Here is an 18,874-nt window from a genome sequence, read left to right as displayed (position 1 = left end):
CTCTTTTTTGGGATCAGGAAAGGCCAGGCAGGATTCAATAAGGTGAACATCACACCAGCACAGAAAGCAATAAAGGAAAGCAGCCAACACTTTAAAATAATTGAACCAGGTCCCAAACTCTGCACTGCAGTGAAGATTGGTGTGCTGCTCTGAAGGGCTGGTGAATTTAAAGAAAAGAGTGAGGGAATAGTCTCAGGAAAAGTTTTCATAGCTTCAGCCTTCAGGGTTGGTTGTCACTTTTTTTAATCCACCAGGAAGGGAAAATTGAAATAAAGTCCTTGATTACAGCTGAAATTACATTTTTGTGTGTGTGTGTTCTATAAAGACAGTTCTTTAGCAAAAGTATGGCTCCAACCATGGCTCTTTCAGTGCCTGGCTTTGGTTAAATCAGCTCTGGCTGCAAAGATGGGATTTTAAAAGAGTGAAATTGTGAATTGTTTAGGTAAGTGTGGTTTGGTGGTTTTTGCTCTTGGTGTATTAGGCTGGAGATGCAGGACGTGCCAAGCACAAGGAAAATGGAAATCAAACAAACATCATTCCACTGCACAGAAATGCCAGGTTTGGTAAGCATGGATGGCAGGAGGAGTTCTGGAGAATTAGTGAGAGTTGTGATAACTTTGGATTCAGTGCCAGGAGTTCTGAGTGACAGTTCTCTTCAGATGTGTTTTTGAGAGTTGGTATTGAAATCTTGCACATTGCCAGCCCAAATAAATAATGGGCTGTGTCTGTGGAGGCCTGAAAGCAAAGTTAGAAGAGGAAAATCAGACCGCAGGAAAAGCCAAAAATATACTCAGTTTTATTTCCTAGGACTTCAGAAGTAAAGAGGGAGATACCTTGGTGCATCTGGTTCATAAGAAATTGAAAGTAAAATTTCAATAAAATACACAAAAGCAGGGGTTCTTCCAGGAAAGGTGACTTGGCAGGCTTAGGAATACCCTCCAAACTTCATTTCCTAGGGGCTGTGCAACAGAATCAGGATGCTTCCTTTCCTTTATGAATTTTAAGCTCAGGAAATAAATAAAAGGAGAATTTAATTAAATAGGAGTGAATATCAGTAAGAAAACCTGTGCTTTGGAAATGCCAGTGCTCTGTGTGGCAGCAGCCAGCCTTGGCAGAGCTGAGCTCCCCATCAAAGGAGGATACATTTGCCATGTCTGTAGGGCAGATGAGCATTTTTAGTAATGAATTGAGTGGCTTAAAGAGAAATTTCAAGGTAAACTTCCACTGCAGCTTAATTATATTTTTAAATAAAATTGGATTTATGGGGTGGTTTAAATTAGATCTGCCAATTTGGACTTGAAGAAGAGCTATATGCTTGTATAAATAATGGTTTTGTTTCTCTTTTTTCTTTCAACAGAGGTTGCAGACCTTGAAGCTAATTTACCTTGTGAGTATAACGTTTAATAGTGCCCATTTTAAGGGGGAAAGGACCATTGAAATGAGCATTTTGACTGGTAACTGTGCAAAGCTCCACCCCTCTGCCTTGAACAGATTTTTCTCTGTTGCTTCCTCTTCTGGGGCTGTGGAGAGCTGGACTCTCATTAGTGTCCTTTGGAAGGAGTATTGATAATTTGCCTCCAGTTTTTAATTGCTGTGGAGTGGCAGCAAAACTTTCATCAAGTGCCCAAAAGGTTCCTGGGACTCCAGGGTGCAATTAGTGCCTCACTTGTGTTTTTTCTTTATTCTCTCATTTTCAAAACAGGAGATTGTGATTTAGGGGCACAGCAAATAGCTCAGCTCTCAGGGAACATGAAGTCAACCTGCAGGTTTTTCATTTCCAGATGTAACCTGATGTCTTTGTTAATAGTGAAAATACTCTTGAAAAGTAATTTTTTAAGAGTGATCCAAAAAAAAAAGGGACAAGATAATATGGTTTTAGACCTGGAATCTTATTTGAGATATAAGCCTTCCTTAAAGGCAGTTATAGAGAATTTACAGAGAGTAATTTTAGGTTAACTTTTTTCAGTTCTGTTATAGGGTAACAAACCCCAGAAGAATGTGTGGTTTCAGTCACTACAATGTGAGTGCTTTACTAGGTTTGTGTACAGTTCTAGGTAGGTTTTTTCAGGCCAATAGGATTTATAACTATGATACTGTTTAGCTCCTTGGCTGCAGAAAAGGAGCAGCCAGCTTGATGGGTTAAGAGGCTAAAAGCTGAATAATGTGGGTGATAAAATAACCAGGATAGACTTGTCTCCTCATGGCAGCCAGCTGTGGAGAGCTCATTTCTGATGTAAATTATTCTTTTGATTCACAGGTACATGTAAAGTGAATTTTCCTGACCCAAACAAGCTCCATTACTTTCAGCTAACTGTAACCCCAGGTAATTTTTTTCAATGTAACTTTTGTTTCTGTCTGTGTTGGTTTTAGGAGAGGAATAAGACTCTCATTCTTCCAATGAGAGTCAAAGAAAGTCTGACTGCAATAGTGATGATTTCATTAAAGAGATGGAGAAACTGAACTGAGTTTTGACAACCAGATTCCAGTGTAAAGGCCTTCAAAAATGAGTAGGGTTAGGAAAACTCAGATTTTTTTTTTTTTTTTTTTTTTGCTTACTTTGAGAACTTTTTTCCTCTCAGCCAGTTTCAAACCACCTTGATTTATTTTGGCATTCCAGCCCTCTTAGGTTGTGTGTTCCCTGTGCTGATTGTTTGGTTCTGCAGAGGTGAAGAGAGAGGTTACCAGTGTAACCCTGCTGGAAAACCTCAAAGCCAGGTGTGTCTGCAGGTGCTTAACAAGGAGCAATCTCTGAGCCTTTGATTGTTCAAATATGTCAAATCAGATTCTTTATTATTAACACAACTTGAGTATCCTGTGAAGCTCTTGCTATCACTAAAAGAATTTTCATAAATTATCATTTCCATGTAAGTTTCTTAATAGCCACCTGAAATTTGCATTTTGGAATAAAGGGTTGTATTTTATGGATGAGTTTGCATGGAAGTTTATTTAAACTTGACATGCACTTGTGTGTGTGTTCCTGTGCAGCTGCTCAGATGAGAGCATTGCTGTGTGCAGTGTTGGGTGTGCTGGGCTGGCTCAGTGTCCCCTGCAGCTCCTTCTCCTTGGTGCCATTGTCTGTAGGTGCTTTCTGCCAGCAGAATTTGGGTGAGGAGTGTCACTCATGCTGTTGTTTGAGCTGGAGAAACAATTGTGTGTGCACTTATTGAGTGCCTGGGATGTTTCTGTAATCAGTATTTTGGAGCCAGAGCAGCACTAGGTGTCACTGTTGCTGTTCCTTAGCCCAAGCCCCTTGAGCCATCCTCCAGCAGAAATTTTGGGTGGTGTCTGGTAACAAATCCATTCATGTAACTCCCTTTTGTGATGAAAAAATGAGTGAGGCTGCCCTTGACAGGGTAATTAAACATAAACCCAAGAGCTAATCTAGAGCTCTGTCCCTGTCATTCTGTGTAGGAGTTGTGCTCATGTTTACTTGGTGGGTGTTAATTCTGCTTGTACCAAATGCCCTTCACTTTACATGATGCTGCTTTATTATATTTTGGTAAAAAACTGATTTTACAAGAGCATCACTATGCAAATGATTAATGTATGAAAAAGCTGCCCTAACTCCAAGGTGTCTAAATCCTAGGAATTGTTTTGTCTGTGCAGAAACCAGCTGTTGAATGCAGAGCAGGGGTTTTGTGCCACTGATCTTGCCAATGAGATGATCTTAATTAACATTTTGTTACTCTAAATATAACTGCACAGCTGAAGTCTCTGCACTTGCAGCCTGACCCCAGTAAACAGCTATTTTCAGCTGTGCATAATTCAGGTGTACAAACTTGTGATCAGCCAGAGTTTAGCACTCAAAAGGCAGAACACAGACCAAGAAAATCTTTGTAGTTTTGTGCCTCTTTTCAATACTGAAGTTCTCTCTAGTTTTTCCTGGAGGCAGCAGAGTGGTTGTCACAGAAGTTTTATGGCTAAAGCTTGAGCCAACTCTTCTTGTATTGTCTGAACAGGATTGCATGAATCTTGACTTTGTTCCCTGCTGTCACTTTGAATGTGGCTGGTTCTGAAAGGACAGTAAAAGAAGCTTCCTTAGGCTGTCACAAAAAGACTAATTTGAATAAGAAAATAAACTTGACCACCAAGCAGAAATCCTTCCAGGTCCCTTGCTCAGCACCTCTCACAAAAACCTTTCTCAGCCAGTATTCAATGTGGCAAAATCATCCTGGTGACAGCAAAGTTTTTAATTGAAAATGATTTTGTAGAAAATCTTGATGAGGATGGCTGCTTTTTTTTTAATATAACTGAAAGAATTCCAATCTCTGTCTGCTCCAGTTTTCTGCAGTGCACTATCAATCAGTGGATAAAAAAAGGCTCAGACTTGGATTTTTCTGCTGCAGTGGACAAACTCCCTGTTCCCCAGGCAGACACTGCTGGTTTTCTCTCCTGTCTGAAGCTTCTCTTCCCTTTTGTCATCTGATACATTTGTTCTGCCTTTGAAAAATACCTTTGTGCCACCACTGCCTCTGCTCTTATTTTTGCTCATATTGGATGAAAATTTAGGGAAAACGAGGAGATGTTTAGAATCCAGGCTTGCTGCACTGGTATTTGGAGCACAAAATTGGAAGCTGAGGATTAAAATCATGGGAATGACCTGGAGAAAAATCAAGGAGGTGACTTTAGGTAGCTAAAAACCCAGAAGAGTAAGTGCAGTAAATGCAATTTCCCTGCAGTTCCCAGGCTGTTGGACTAGTCTGGGCATGGTGTGGGTATTTGAGTGCCACTCAGGGGGATTAATAAAGGCACTGTTTTCTGGTGAAATGCCCACAAATATTGGTTGAGCATGGCTGATTCAGGGAGCAGCTACCCCAAGTGCATCCTTTGTGGCCTGCCCTAATTATCTTGCATTTTCTCCTAAAGTGAGGAAATAATTTGGTTAAGTGTTTTGCAGAGCTCTTTCAGGCATTAAAGCACCCTGCAAACACAAGCTAAGATCAGTCAGGTTGTTGGTAATGAAACTTGAGGCTGAAGTGGGAGGGATGCTTGCTCTGCTAGTACGGCCTGAAGACATAAATTTAAGCAGTGGGAGGAAAACTGTGGCTCAGACATCCTCCCTTTTTAGCAAAAGTCCCTGTGGCCAACTTCCTAAGTTATGTGTTAAAGCTGTTCCATTTGATGGGTTTATTTATAGCTCTTTCCTCTCTTTAACTCTACCAGAACTTTTTTTCCCACCACTTTTCCATGCCTAAAAAATTGAGGATTTCTCTCAGTCTGAGAACCTATTTACTTGAGATGCTGAAAGATGACTTCATTGTGAATTATCTTGTTAATGCAGTGCAAGATTTCTGGCTGGGTACTGAGCCTCTCCAGAATTTTTAATTTATATTTTAGTGACTGGTAATGAGTAGCTTGATTGTTGCTTTAGGAACACAAAGGCAGAATTGTATAAAAGAGGGGAGGAGAGATGTCTTGCTCTACTAATTGTGTAAATATGTCCTTATTTGATAGCAGAACCAGTGGCTTACCCAGTGTGGGTTTTGATTAGTGATTGGTGACAAGGTAAAACCAAAATATAAAATGAGATGTAATATAAGGCAGTGATGAATTTTGAATTGTCTTGGAGGAAGACTTGATCTGAAAGTTTTTGAGTGTTCATTAAACCTGGGGATTTTCTTTGACACAAACCACAGATGGATACATCCATCAGCAGGCACTTATTTCATTTTAGCAGGGGTGGAATGTGGAGAGCTGCTGCATGCTTTGCTCCAAGTCCAGCCAATCAAGGAACCAGTGAAATTAAGCCAAGGAAAAGAACTTTTGTGCTTGGAAATGTGATAATTCCTGACACTTGGTTCAAAAATATTCTAGTGCTGAATGGTGGATAGAGTGCAGTCAGCTGTCTGTGTTCTGTTGGATAAATGTGGTGCTGGAGCTCCTGGGGATATTGGACCATTTTCCAAGGATTCCTTTCTGGAGCAGTGTCTCACTCTGAGGGCACTGCACATTTGGCAGGGAGCAGTTGTACCAAAGGCTATCAGTGTAACTCACCTCTTAATTCCTCTTCTTCAGTAAAGGCTTTGTTTACTGATTTTTTTCTGTATATTCAACAACAAAAGATAAATGCTTTTATCTTGCTTTTTTCCTATAAAAATCAGTGCATGTCCCTTCACTTTCTGGTAAAGCCATAGCATGCCTAAATTTGCTTAATAAATCCAGCTCACTTCAGAATTGACTTGGAGTGGGAATGGAGAATGGATTTGAAGAGCAGATCAGGAGGCAGCAACCTGAAGGAGGATTTTGCTGACCTACAGTAGACAAGCTGGGGTTTTTGTGGTTTGGAACAAGCCAGATAATAGTGAAATTCTTCTTAGTCTTGCTGTAAACTATGGATTGTTTCACAGAACATTTCTTTGCAGCGTCGGTTTAAGAAATATAAAAAAGCTGCATGATATAATGGTAACCAGCCCTCCTGGCCTTCACTGGGGCTGGAGAGCTCAGGGTGCTTGGAGCCAGAGCATCCCTCAGATATCTCAAACCCCACTGTGGCCTGGGTACCTGTTTCCTTCTTTAAATGAAAAACCTCAGTAATTGCAATGTCAGGTGCATTTCAGAGCACTTGCAAGCATTTCAGCTTCCAAACACAGCTATTTCAAGAGTTGCAGTTTGTCATCCCATTCTATTAGCCCTGCTTAAATGCAAGTAGATCTTTTAATATGTCATATTTGAAAATGTAGCCATTTTAATAATTCAGTACTGAGCTTGGCAGAGAGGCAGACATGTGTTCCTAGCAGATACATCACAGTAAGATAATGACAGTGAAACAGCCTGCTTTGCCCTTCTTGAAGTGCACTCTGAAACTCCTTGCACACAGCATTTTATACTCACCAGGATTGCCAGCACAGCTTTGGGAAGATGTGGTAGATCTTGGGGTAGAGTTTAGCAGTGCTTTGGGAAGCACAAATTTGGGAAGATGTGGTAGATCTTGGGGTAGAGTTTAGCAGTGCTTTGAGAAGCACAAATTTGGGAAGATGTGCTCACTCCTGGAGCAGGGTTCAGCAGTGCTTTATAAGCACAGGTTTGGGAAGATGTGCTCAGTCCTGGAGTGTGACCGTGTTCACAGGGGTCTTAGGATGAGGGAAGAGATGAGGATCTGACTCCATGTTTCAGAAGGCTTGATTTATTATTTTATGATATATATTACATTAAAACTATACTAAAAGAATAGAAGAAAGGATTTCATCAGAAGGCTAGCTAAGAATAGAAAAAGAAAGAATGGTAACAAAGGTTTGTGGCTTGGACAGAGAGTCTGAGCCAGCTGGGCTGTGATTGGCATTAATTAGAAACAACCACATGAGACCAATCACAGACCCACCTGTTGCATTCCACAGCAGCAGATAACCATTGGTTACATTTTATTCCTGAGGCTTCTCAGGAGAAAAAATCCTAAGGAAAGGATTTTCCATAAAATGTGCCTGTGACACTGGAGCAGGATTTAGCAATGCTTTAGAAGCACAAATTTGGAAGATGTGCTCAGTCCTGGAGCAGGGCTTAGCAATGCATTAGCAAGCACAAGTTTGTGAGGGTGTGCTCAGTCCTGGAGCAGCATCTAGCAATGCTTTAGCAATTGCAGAATTTCTCCAGCTTATTCCAAGTGTCACTGATGTGGTGCTGCTGCCAGGATTTGCTTCCCACAGTGAGAAGTTGAGTGCAAGGTTCCTCCAGCTGGGTATTCCTGTTCCTGTGGTCAGGATCCTGGATTTTTCTGGGACTGTTGGCTCTCCTGACTTCAAATTTCTGCTGTAGAAATGTTGGGAGTGCAGGAAGACAAAATATTCACACACTCCTTCGATTAGGTGGCAGCAACCAGCTGAAGTGTTTGATGATAACCCTGTGCTGTTGTTTTAATCTTGGTGTTTTTCTCTTATTTAACTATTTGCCTTGTTTTCCCTTTTCTAGATGAGGGCTATTACCAAGGAGGAAAGTTTCAGTTTGAAACTGAAGTTCCTGATGCCTACAATATGGTGGTGAGTATTTGTCATTAGTCTCACAGTTGTCATTTTAGATTTTCTTTGCAGGTAACAGGACTTTAGGGGGAACTTGGCATGGAGATAGAGAAAGGATCTTCTGTCTCTTAATAAAATAAATCTCTGCAGCTATCTGGCAGAAGCTCTTGGAAGTGCAGATGAGTGAAACCTGAGTGTCCTCCCTTCTGGCTGAGGTTCTGCTCTCTCCTGTTAATTATTCATGACACCTGTATTTAATGATTATTCTCATTAAAAAGTTTTAAATCTAAGAATGAAATAAGTGGACCAAAAGGAAAAAGTTGACAGTTCTGTAATTTTCCCTGACATTCTTCTGCTTTGGTGTCTTAGTTTGGTGTTGGTAGTGCAGAGTTCTTCAGAGAGGCTGAGGAATGTGTAAGGGAGGATCCTGGAGAAGAGTTTCAGGGAAGATCTTTGGTTCCTGTTCAGCTGAGCCCAATTTCATCATTATCTGTGTGTGGTAGTGGCAGTCACAGCTAGGCAGTGTTTGCAGCTGTGTGGGTTTGGTTGTGGGGTGTTTGAAGTTCCCCTTAACTTTACCAAAGAATTTTATACTGTGGCAGAAGTCACCCTTAATAACTTCTGTGTATTCATTTAATTTCCTTTAATTCTTGTATTCCAGTTGTTCACCCAAACAACATTGCTGCAGGAAAGTGTTTGCTGTGTGTTAACAGGAGAGCTGAAGTTCAGTTTTGATCTGAGGTTTTTGATTCTCAGTTCCCATAATTCAAAAATCTCTGGTTTGTTATGGTTCCCTGCTCAGCACTGGCAGGAAAATCTACAGCAAGTGTTAATGAAATATTTTTTAATTTGAGCACCTCTTATCCAATACAGAAATAAAAACTTTTGGAACAATGCAGGAGGTTGAATGTTGGATGTGGTCGGGTTATTAGTGCAGTATTAATCCCAATACTGAGGGAATGCTGCTGAGGCTGTGGTTGGTTTCTGCCAGGCAGAATGGGACTGCCACAAGTGATTTCAGGAGAGCTCTGCAGACCTGCCAGGGCTCTCAGCCCACAGACAGGTCTGGGACACAGATGCACTGGCCAAAGGGGTGGGTTTGTGGAATTGTGGTGTAGTGGAGGAGCATAAATAAATAAAGAGGAACAATTTGGAAGATTTGCTTTTGTGGCCTGCAGGCAAACCCCTCAGTGCTTTGCTGGGTGCAGTGTTCAGTTTCAGCCAGTCTATATTCTGCAGAAACTGCTGCTGGAAAATGGCAAGAAATCTCAGGGCTGGAGTGTAGTTCAGCCCCAGGAACTTGTATCCCCTCTATGGGAAACTTGTATCCCTCTTGTATGCTTCCTCCTGGGGAAAATTGTTTTTCATAAACTGTAAAGAGAGGAGCTGCAGTTGCACGGTGGTTTAGGGAAATTGGTTTAGCTTTGGGACTAGCTGGTGTCCAGAGAAAACGTCCAGAGAAAACATTTCAAATAACTTTGATTCCAGATTTCTCTCAGGAGCCACATTCCTTCACCAGGTAAATTTCTTCACTAGTGAAGAGATCAAATTAAATACATAAATAATACATAATTAAAAACAAGTTGCAAGACGTTGGTACACCTTTCTTTTTAGAGTGCTAATTTATCAAGAACTGAAACTGCTCATTTTAAATAAAGGATCCCAGAGCAGAAGTGGCTGCTGGAAATGGAGAAGGAAGTGAATGTGGTCAGTGCTGTGCCCCCCAGCTGAGGCTGCATTACCTGTGCAGTCTGAGGGGAGGGAGGAGTTTGAGCAGGGAAGTAAATGGATTTGGGGAGCTCTGTTGTGCAGAATGTCACAGAACATCATCCTGAGGAAATCTCTGGATTTGCTGGTCTAGGGAGGGTTCAAAAATGACTTGGAACAAGTTCCAAGGTGAGGTTTTGGCTGAAGATGAATTTTATGGTGGTGCTGCAGTTGTCCTGTGTGTCTAAAAGGGAAAAAGGAGAGAGAGAAAGACCTTTGTCTTACTGCCAGGAGTGGATTTTTTTAACTTTCAGCAGTGAAAATCACTTGGAAAGGATAAAGGAATTCTTTTATTTCCACAGTACAAAAAATGAGACACCAGTTAATTCACTGTGAGGATTTGGGGATTTTTTTAAAAGAGTTTCCATAAATCTTTTTTTTGACTCATCAATGCATTCCCTGTTTGAAGGTGCCTATGGTAGAAATTTACTCTTTTATCTTGATCTAATGGCATTGAATAAATTCTGCTGCTTTGCCTTGCTTGAGAACTAGACACCATCTTTCAAAACAATGTGGAAGTGTGGCTAATGAAAAGCTTGTGCTGTTGGAAAACTTCTGAGGTGTTTTGGAGGTCAGAAAGTTTGAGGCTGTTTTCTGTGAGCCACTCAATTTTCAGTAATGCCATGACTGATGTCCCTGGAGTTATTGCATAGAAATGAAGTGGAAAAAAGGCAAAATCTGCATTATTAATCCCAGATTTGTTGTGCTGATCTGTATTTTATTTCTAGAACATCTCTTTTAGGTCTGTTTTTAGTGTCTCAGTGCCATGCATGTTTTTTTACCTCTTCCAAGGAGTCTTAATTTAAAAAGTTTCTTAAAAAGGTCAGTGGGAAGTTGGGGAACAAAATGAGATAAACCACACGATGCTGCCATGCAAATGCAGCTCTTGGAGCTGTTTTGCCTCTTGGTTGAAGACATCATTGGAAAAAGTGGAAGGAGAGATGGCTCCACATTTCTAATCTGGGATTTAATTGAAGTTCTGCAAGGTGCTGGTGTGTGCTGATGGATTCCAGGACACTTCCCATCAGAAATAATCTGCCTGATTGAAAGCTGCAGCTCCTAATGGGGAGAGCAGGGATGCAGCAACGTGCTGTTGCTAAGCTACTGACATTTTTATGTCCCACTCTTTATTTACTTCACAAAACCAGAGCAAAAGAGATTGTACTTGAAAAATCTGTACTTCAGAACCCCACCATGACATTCAGAAGTTTGGTGATCTTGCCTGTGGCTTTTCATTTTAGTGCCTCTAATTCAGCTGTGAACAGGAGGGTCTGTATTTAAAATAATTTTATTTATTTATTATTAGTTATTTATTTATTATTTAGTTATTATTACTTATTTATTATTAGTTATTTTGTTATCTTTGCATCCTCTGCTGTTTTTTAACAAATCCATGATTTGGACAAGCCTTGGTGAAGTTTTTTGGTTTAAATTATTGTCTTAAGTATGAAGAAACTGAAGGACTTAGAGTGTTTTCCCTGAAGGAGTAAATTTTCTTGGCTTTCTTAAAAGGTATTTTTTATAAAGAAAATCCTAATACCGGCCTGGTTTTTATGAAGAGTTGAGAAAAGCTAAAAGGGCAGAGAAGTCTGTTTTGACTCTTGTAGATGATGCATTGTTGCCCTAAATGTACAAATCCATACAAATCTATTTGCCTTTTTCTGTTTTATGAGTTATAACAGGGTTTTAGCTTAAAACATAACACAGTAATTTGTTTTCTCTCCTGACAGCCTCCAAAGGTAAAATGTTTGACAAGAATCTGGCACCCAAACATTACAGAGACAGGAGAAATCTGCCTAAGGTAGGAGCAACATTCTGTTGGAGTTTTTTAACCTTGGAGGTTTCTCTGTTTGATAAAATACTGGATATAACTGTCCTGACAGTAATTTTTTGTGCTGATTCTACATGTAACTTCTAGGAGCATAAAGATCTACTGAAAGTCTCATTCTTGCTTTGTTTTACTTGTAGAACAAAAAAATGGGGTAAAAATATAAACTCTATCCTAAACAAAATTCATTTGGGTTTTTTTTTTCTTCCTTCCCTCATATCTGAATCATCCTCAGGCCCTGAGAGAGGCTTTTACCATTTAATGCCCAAGTGTGTTAAGAGCTTGAAAATTCTTTTTGTTTCAAAAAGGAAGGAAGAAAGTATGATATATATAATAGATAATAGATAATATATATATGTAATATATATTTGTATAATAATTTGACAGTAATTATTCTATGTTAATTATAATATTTAATATCCATTGATAAGACACGTGCCAGTTATAACAAAGCAGGGTTGGGGTCAGGATAAGTCAGTAATGAAACCTGAAAGTTTTACTTTGCCAGAATGAGAGGCTTCTCTTGCTGGGTGGTTTTCCTTGATAGTAAATGTTTCCTCTTCCAAATGAATTTGTGAAACTTTGCAATTTCATCCTCAACACCTGATGGTGAAATTGGCCAGAAACCAAACAGAAATACAAGTGAGAAGCCTGCCTGTCATTTTTCAAGTTAATGGCACACAGAAGAAAAAGCAGATGAAGCAGAAGCAAAGCCCATAAGTGAGATTGAAAGCTGCTCTGAAAATCCTGTGTGCTTGTCACCATGTGTAGCAAATCAGTGCTTAAAGAGAAGCTGAATTTTTCCTCTAGATGGAAGAATCATTTTAGTGCTGTGGTGAAAGTCCTGGTGAAAATGAAGTTTTGTATTGCTCTTCCTAGGCAGGTCAGGCTCATAATTAAGAAATTTAAATGTTGTGAATGCAGGTAGAGCAGTGAACTGGTGAGGTGTTTGTAGAAATAGCAGGCACCAAACCAAAGCTGGAGCTCCAGCACAGCATCTTCTGGGGCTCACTAAAGCCTCATATTGACAAAATCCACAGTGCTTGGGCTTGGAAGGGACCTTAAAGCTCATCCCATTCTCCCCCTACCATGGGCAGGGACACCTTCCCCTAGAGCAGGCTGCTCCAAAAGCCATCCAGCCTGCCCTGGAGCACTTCCAGGGATGGGGCAGCCACAGCTTTTCCATTTGTAGAAGTTATTTTAATTATAAGAGATGAATGTGGTGATTGGAGCATCATAATTCTAATGAAGTGGAGGCATTCTTTCAGCATCTGCTCTGAAGCACTTTGGATTGTCAGATCCCTCAACATACCAACCCTGGAAATGTCTGGCATTCTATGGAAAAACTAAAAGAGCTAAATTGCTTTCTGCCTGTTAGAGAATGCGTTCTATGTATAGAATCTGCAATCAACTTACCCAAGAGTCTCTGCATTAAAATAGCTGCACTTATTTTTAAAAGCAGAAAATCATCTTCATCAGTGCTTTCCCCTCACATACAGCTCATGCTGTGGTGTGTGTTGGTGTGATAATCATCCCTGGATTGAAACATTCTAAATAGTTAACTTGTGGTCAAGTGTAACAGTTCTGGGCAGGAAAAGTGGAGTTTTTCTGTGCTTTATGGACTGCAATTACCTGGGCCCTATTATTAATGACAGATCCTAATTAGGTCTGGCCCATACTGGATGTCCCCTCTACTACACATGTGGATAGAAAAAATTGTGTTTTCTCCAGATTGATCTTCTTCCAGTAAATTGTTGTCACTTAAGCTGCAGCTTGGGTCAGCTGGAGTTTCAGAGGGTTTTACAATTACTGCAATCATGCAGTTCTCACTTTCAGGAGATGTTTTTTTGAAAGATCTCTTTATTTAAAAAGAAAACAATTCCTCAGAGCTTTCTGCCATGCAGGAGTTACAGAATGAGGAGGTATTTGCTGAAATGACAGCTGAGCAGCTGACTGGTCACATCAGGGCTGTTTTGGTTACTGAAAGTTCAAAAGCAGTGATTGTGCACTCTGCCCATGGAACCCAGGTTGATCTATGATTTGTAATCATAATTTGGGAGGTCTCCTTAGATCTGGGGAAAGGTTCTGTTTAATGATCATTTTTAATCTGTAGAAGAAGGAGGGTGCTGCTCTAATAACAAATTACCAGCAAATGAGGAGTATGAAGCCAAAGGACACTTCTGTGTCAGTAGTGGTGTTCACAGCAGTCTAAGAACAAGGGAAGAGATGAGAATCTTGACTCCATATTTCAGAAGGCTGATTGAGGCTGATTGATTATTTTATAATATATTAGAAAATGATCTACTGAAACTATGCTAAAGAATAGAAGAAAGGATTTCATCAGAAGGCTAGCAAGGAAAGGAATGGAATGATAAAATCTTGTGACTGCTCACAGCCTTGACACAGGTGGGGCTGTCATTGGTCATCACGTAAAAACATTTCACAATTCTCCAAATCACATTGCAAAGCAGCAGAACATGGAGGAGCTGAAGCTTCTCAGGAGAAAAGAAAAATCCTAATGAAAGGATTGTTCAGAAAATGTCTGTGACATGTGTGTTCCCTGCTTTCCTGCCAGAGTGCTCTGAGAGGTGCAGGTGTCTCCTCATCCTCGCTGTGGTGTTCAGCTGGAGCTGTGCCAGGACAGCTCTGAGGCCATGAGCCTTAGCTCATGCTCAGGTGCTCTGGCACTGAATATTTTTCTGACTTTATTTTGTGTGTTAACTTTCCCCCCACTTGGAATTTCCCAGTCAGGTGGATGGAGAGGCAAATGGAAGCACTGCCACACAGTTTGATAAGGAACAGACAAAAAGCTTTTTTTGCTTTTGTCATATGGAGACAAACTGCAGCCACAAGATGTTATTCTGAACGTTGCACAAGTGGTAATGGCATATTTTATCTTCTGAAAGGCACAGGAATGAGATGAGCAACACTTAGGGTGGAATGGGCTTGTCCAGGTTATCATCCTGTTCCTGGGATCTCTGCACTGAACAAGGATTGAATTTCCTTGCATATCAACTTGCCATGCTCATTAAACAACTACATAACCTCTATGGTGTAATCACCTACTGTGATTTAAAATGTACCTAATGCATGTCAGCCTGGGAATTGCTAAAACCTTACAGTTAAACTGTTTCACTTTAACCCTGTCCTGTCATTTCAGTAGCAGAAGCTGCTGCTGCTGGGGAATTTCTGTGCTTTGCTGTGTGAGTTGTTTCAGCTGACTCCTTACAGAGGAAGGTGTGATTGTGAATTATGCTTCAGGGAGCTTTTTACATTGTTTTCATTCAGATTATTACTTTTCTGAGCAAGAATTCAGCTTATTTCTCAATTCTGCTCAGATCCCCAATATATCTCCTCCTCATTACTGCTGAGGTTGGGATCTGAAAGGTCCAGAAATGCCTGAACACCTCAATGGTTTCCACTTGCAAACTGGTCAGCAGCTTCACTGGGCTTAATATGTGCAATAATATGGGACATCTATGCTGGATTGTGCATCTAGGAAATTCTGTATTTTTCTATATTAATATTAAAATTCAAGTTGTATTTTATAATACATGTATATTTTTTGTATAATACAATATTGATAAATATAGTAATAGAATACAATAATATGAATATAATATTTATATTTATTATTTTATGATATAATAGTTTTTATATTCATATATGGATTGATGTATTTATATATTTTATGTCCTATATATTTTTATATCTTGTATATATTTTTAATATGAGAGATATATATTTGTATCATATGTAGATATATCTTTTATATATATATATCTTTATATATTTAAAAAAAAAATTAATATGTTTTTTATATGGAAGTTTTTCCTCCAGAGCAGCCAGACTAAAACTCTCTCCCTTTACCTTTAAGCTGAAGTCCTTCAGAGAATATAGGATGATGATCCTCTCTTTGCTAATTAGCTATCCCTCCCCAAAACACCTTTTTTTTATTGATTTGTACCAGTTTTGGTGAGGGATGGGTCATCCTGCAAGGCTGTCTCTTCACCAGAGATAAGCATGCTCTAAAATGCATCAGGGAATAAAAAAAGGGTTCAATGCAGAGCCTGTCACAAGTATTTCTGTCACACTTGTGCTGCTGGAGGAGAATAATTCAGGTGTTTTGACAGAGATGGGCTCAGATGGGGAGTTCTGTAATGACACTGTGGAGAAGGTAATTTTAGGCAGACATCCCAACTCCTGGACTTTAAAATTCCATTACCTGGATATAAATAGTGCAGGAATTAGATCTTATCTTGCAGTTACTTCCTGATGGTTTCTTGTGAGGTTTCTGACAAAGACAATTGAAGCAGAAGTTGCTCTGTGTAATGTGTGTGTCTTTCTTTTCCAGTTTATTGAGAGAACACTCAATTGATGGCACTGGCTGGGCCCCAACTAGAACCTTAAAGGTACTGATTTTTTTTTTTTTGATGTTTCCTTCTACATAAATCTTAAAAAAACCTTTTTTGGCCTTGGAAAGAATCAGCTCATGTGGTTTGCTCAAGAGCAGGTTTTTGAGGTGAGGATTTTTTGTCTTTGGTACAGTGCTGACTGTAGAAATTTTTTGGGAATTTTGGGGTGACTGCACAAATCCTGCTCTGCTCCAAGGTTTTGGAGGTTGGGATTACCCTGAGAACCCACACTCTGTTAGGTGTGCTGGTTTTCAGCCAGGCAGCAAACACAAGAGCATCCTGTGAACAGCAATCCATAACCCTGGTAATTTCCATGGGATTGATACTCCTGACAAAATCAGTGCAGAGCCCTGAGCAGGACATTTATCTTCCTCTTGCTGTTCCCAGGAATGCTGCCAAAATTGTTTCTTGCAGAGCTTTAACTGCATTAGGTGGATAAAGGGTACACATCAGGTGTTTGTCTCTTCCAAAAAACAAATTGAAAATGACCTTTATCTGATACTTGGTTTGCTCTTTGGCACTGTGAATGAGATTTGGGACTTTCTTCATCTGTAAAATCTCTGCTGAGGTGAGCATGTGACTTTCTGGAAGCAAAATGAGTGTTTTGTTTTGTGGATTTTCATAAGCACTCTTTCCCTATTGTTTTTTCATCACTTGGTGTGATTTGGTTTTTGTGTTTCTGTTTTCACCTCAGGTTAAATCAAGGCACTGAGTAATTTAAGTTAATTAGTTCTGTTCCTGTCCCTGTGTTTTCATTCAGAGAAAGTTTTAAGCTTAAAAATGAGTGCAAATGGACAAGAAACCCAGAAAAGAGGAGCTTTTTCTGTGATTGTTGAAATGAAAGATTCAGCAAGAGAAAAGGAAGCAGTAGCTTAACTTCAAAAAGAGAAAAATCAGATTGGATTTTTAAATTTTGAACATTGAAGCATCACAGTTGTGAGCTCACTTTTTACTTTTCATCACCACCAGGGGAGCAGTGAGAATTTGCACAGAAGCTCTGTGGGCTGGAATCCAGTCTTGGCCTGTTAGGGACTTGAAAATCAGTATTTATTTTGTGAATTATATGAAGTCAGCCTGGTTTTCTGCAGGAATAGCTGACCAGTAAAGCACTCTGAACTACTCCTAAAGAATTAAATTGGGAGTGGCCATGTCCTTCTGCCACAAAAACTGTTCCAAGGGCATTAGAGATGCCATTCAAGTGGAGAATACACATGCACAAACCAGCTGCATGTGTGGGGCTTGTGTGCTTCACCCTTTAGAGGGCTCAAGTTTTTGGTTGGGTCTCATTTTGGAACCCTTGTGGTGACAGCAGAGCTCTTACATGTAAAATCCTTCAAAATCAACTGCTGTGACCTTTTAAATATTTTTTTATTATCAAATGGGTAGAAACATGAAAAAACTTTCTGACATAAAAATGAAAATCTGTTAAATTGTCTGGAAAACTTACCTGATAAAATGTATTTTTTACAGTGTGGAGGATTATTAAGAGGGGAAGACCTAACTCCGTTTTGTTTCCCAGCATTTTTTTGCATTTGCTGTCATCTCATCCATGCTTGAATTCTCCTCAGGTTACCAAGTGTTGAGCTTTATCTATTTTCCCTTCTTTGTGCTTGGGAACACATTTCCCTGGACCACTGTGAAGAGCAGCCTGTGTGGAGTGAGGGAAATAAAGAATGTGCTATTTCTGAATTCCTGCCTGAGATGCTGTTTTGAAATCAGGTTCTGAGCAGAGTTGGGCTCTTCTCCTGAAACAGATTTAAAACATTACCCTGCCAGCCTGTCTATATATACACTTTTATAATCACTTTCTTTTTATTCACAGAAACACTCCAGAATCCCAAACCCTTAGGTAATTTCTGGTAGTGATTGGTCTCCAGGCTGTGGGTTGTGTGAACACTGCTGCAGTGCTTCTTAGCTGATTTTTGTGTTCCTTCTGCTCCTTTGTGATTTTTGTGTTCCTTCTGCTCTTTTGTAGCTAAACCTGAATTAGCAACAGGAGCTTATTTACCTTTCAGTCTCCTTTCTGTCACATTGTGCATCATTTTGTTGCACACTTTCCTCTCCAAAGCAGCTTATTCACAAAGCTGGAGACTGCTGCATTTACTTTGGGCCTTGCTCAGAGTATGTGAACTTGCTTTTCTCCTGTTTTTAGGTGTGATGGTTAAAATGAAAGTTTCCCAGGCAGAAAGCAAATAGATGGCTTTAATTCCATTCTATTCTCAGGGGTTTTTTAATGTTGTTGAGAGTACCATCTTTTAAATACCTCACATGACTTCACACTGCTGCTGTTTCTTTTGCTTTGTAGCCTTCAGTAATTTCAATTTCAAACTCCAAAGTGCTATAGTGGCTCCTGTTAGTCCCCAGCATGTGCCTCATTTGCCAGGATTATCACCTGCCTAGCTCAGTTAGTTCTCTTAATATTCCTCAGTTTTGTCCTAAATGCTTGTTTTCATTTTGCTCTGAGAACATCTCAGGTGATTGATTTTAAGAACTGAACAGGTGGATGTGTATTTTAAATGCCTGACTGGTTCTAAAAGTCAGGATCCTTCTACAATTACCTCTGACTAAATGCAGCTGGAAATGGCTTCATAAATCACTGCCTGATTGATGTACCTTAAAAATAATCAAAGCACACTTGGGCAGCTCTGTGGAGGGCTGAGCAGATGAACAGTAAAACCAGTGTTTAAAAATGTAAGATGGATGTTCACAGGGAATATTTGTCTTTTTTCTTCTTTTTGTAGCTGTGTTCTCACAGAGATCAGCTAGGCTGTTCTCTGGAGCCTTTCCGTGTTTGTTAGGTGTATGTGCAGCTCAGTTTTTCACTGAGATGGTTCCAAGTGCTGGGTTGTGTCATTTTTGTGTTCCTGCTCCTGGCTCTTCTGAGAGCAATAAACACCCAGGTAGTCTGAAACTAC

At 39.9% G+C, this 18,874-nt stretch overlaps 1 protein-coding gene across 2 annotated transcripts in view; it reads left to right on the top strand.

Moving 5' to 3' along the window:
* The window catches only part of UBE2F (ubiquitin conjugating enzyme E2 F (putative)), a 59,308-nt gene that overhangs the window by 10,616 nt on the left and 29,818 nt on the right, over positions 1-18,874 (top strand). The window contains exons 3-7 of one of the 2 annotated variants that reach the window (XM_059475869.1): positions 1,358-1,387; positions 2,258-2,323; positions 7,903-7,970; positions 11,447-11,517; positions 15,899-15,956. In XM_059475869.1, the coding sequence (XP_059331852.1) occupies positions 1,358-1,387; positions 2,258-2,323; positions 7,903-7,970; positions 11,447-11,517; positions 15,899-15,956 (293 nt within the window). The remainder of the gene's footprint in view (positions 1-1,357; positions 1,388-2,257; positions 2,324-7,902; positions 7,971-11,446; positions 11,518-15,898; positions 15,957-18,874) is intronic. The other variant, XM_059475870.1, reaches the window with a different exon arrangement.

Source organism: Ammospiza nelsoni, chromosome 7 (genome assembly GCF_027579445.1).
Source record: "Ammospiza nelsoni isolate bAmmNel1 chromosome 7, bAmmNel1.pri, whole genome shotgun sequence".
NCBI classification, from domain to species: Eukaryota; Metazoa; Chordata; class Aves; order Passeriformes; family Passerellidae; genus Ammospiza; species Ammospiza nelsoni.
The sequence above is the reverse complement of the archived record's forward strand: the minus strand, read 5'-3'. Positions and strand labels throughout refer to the sequence as shown.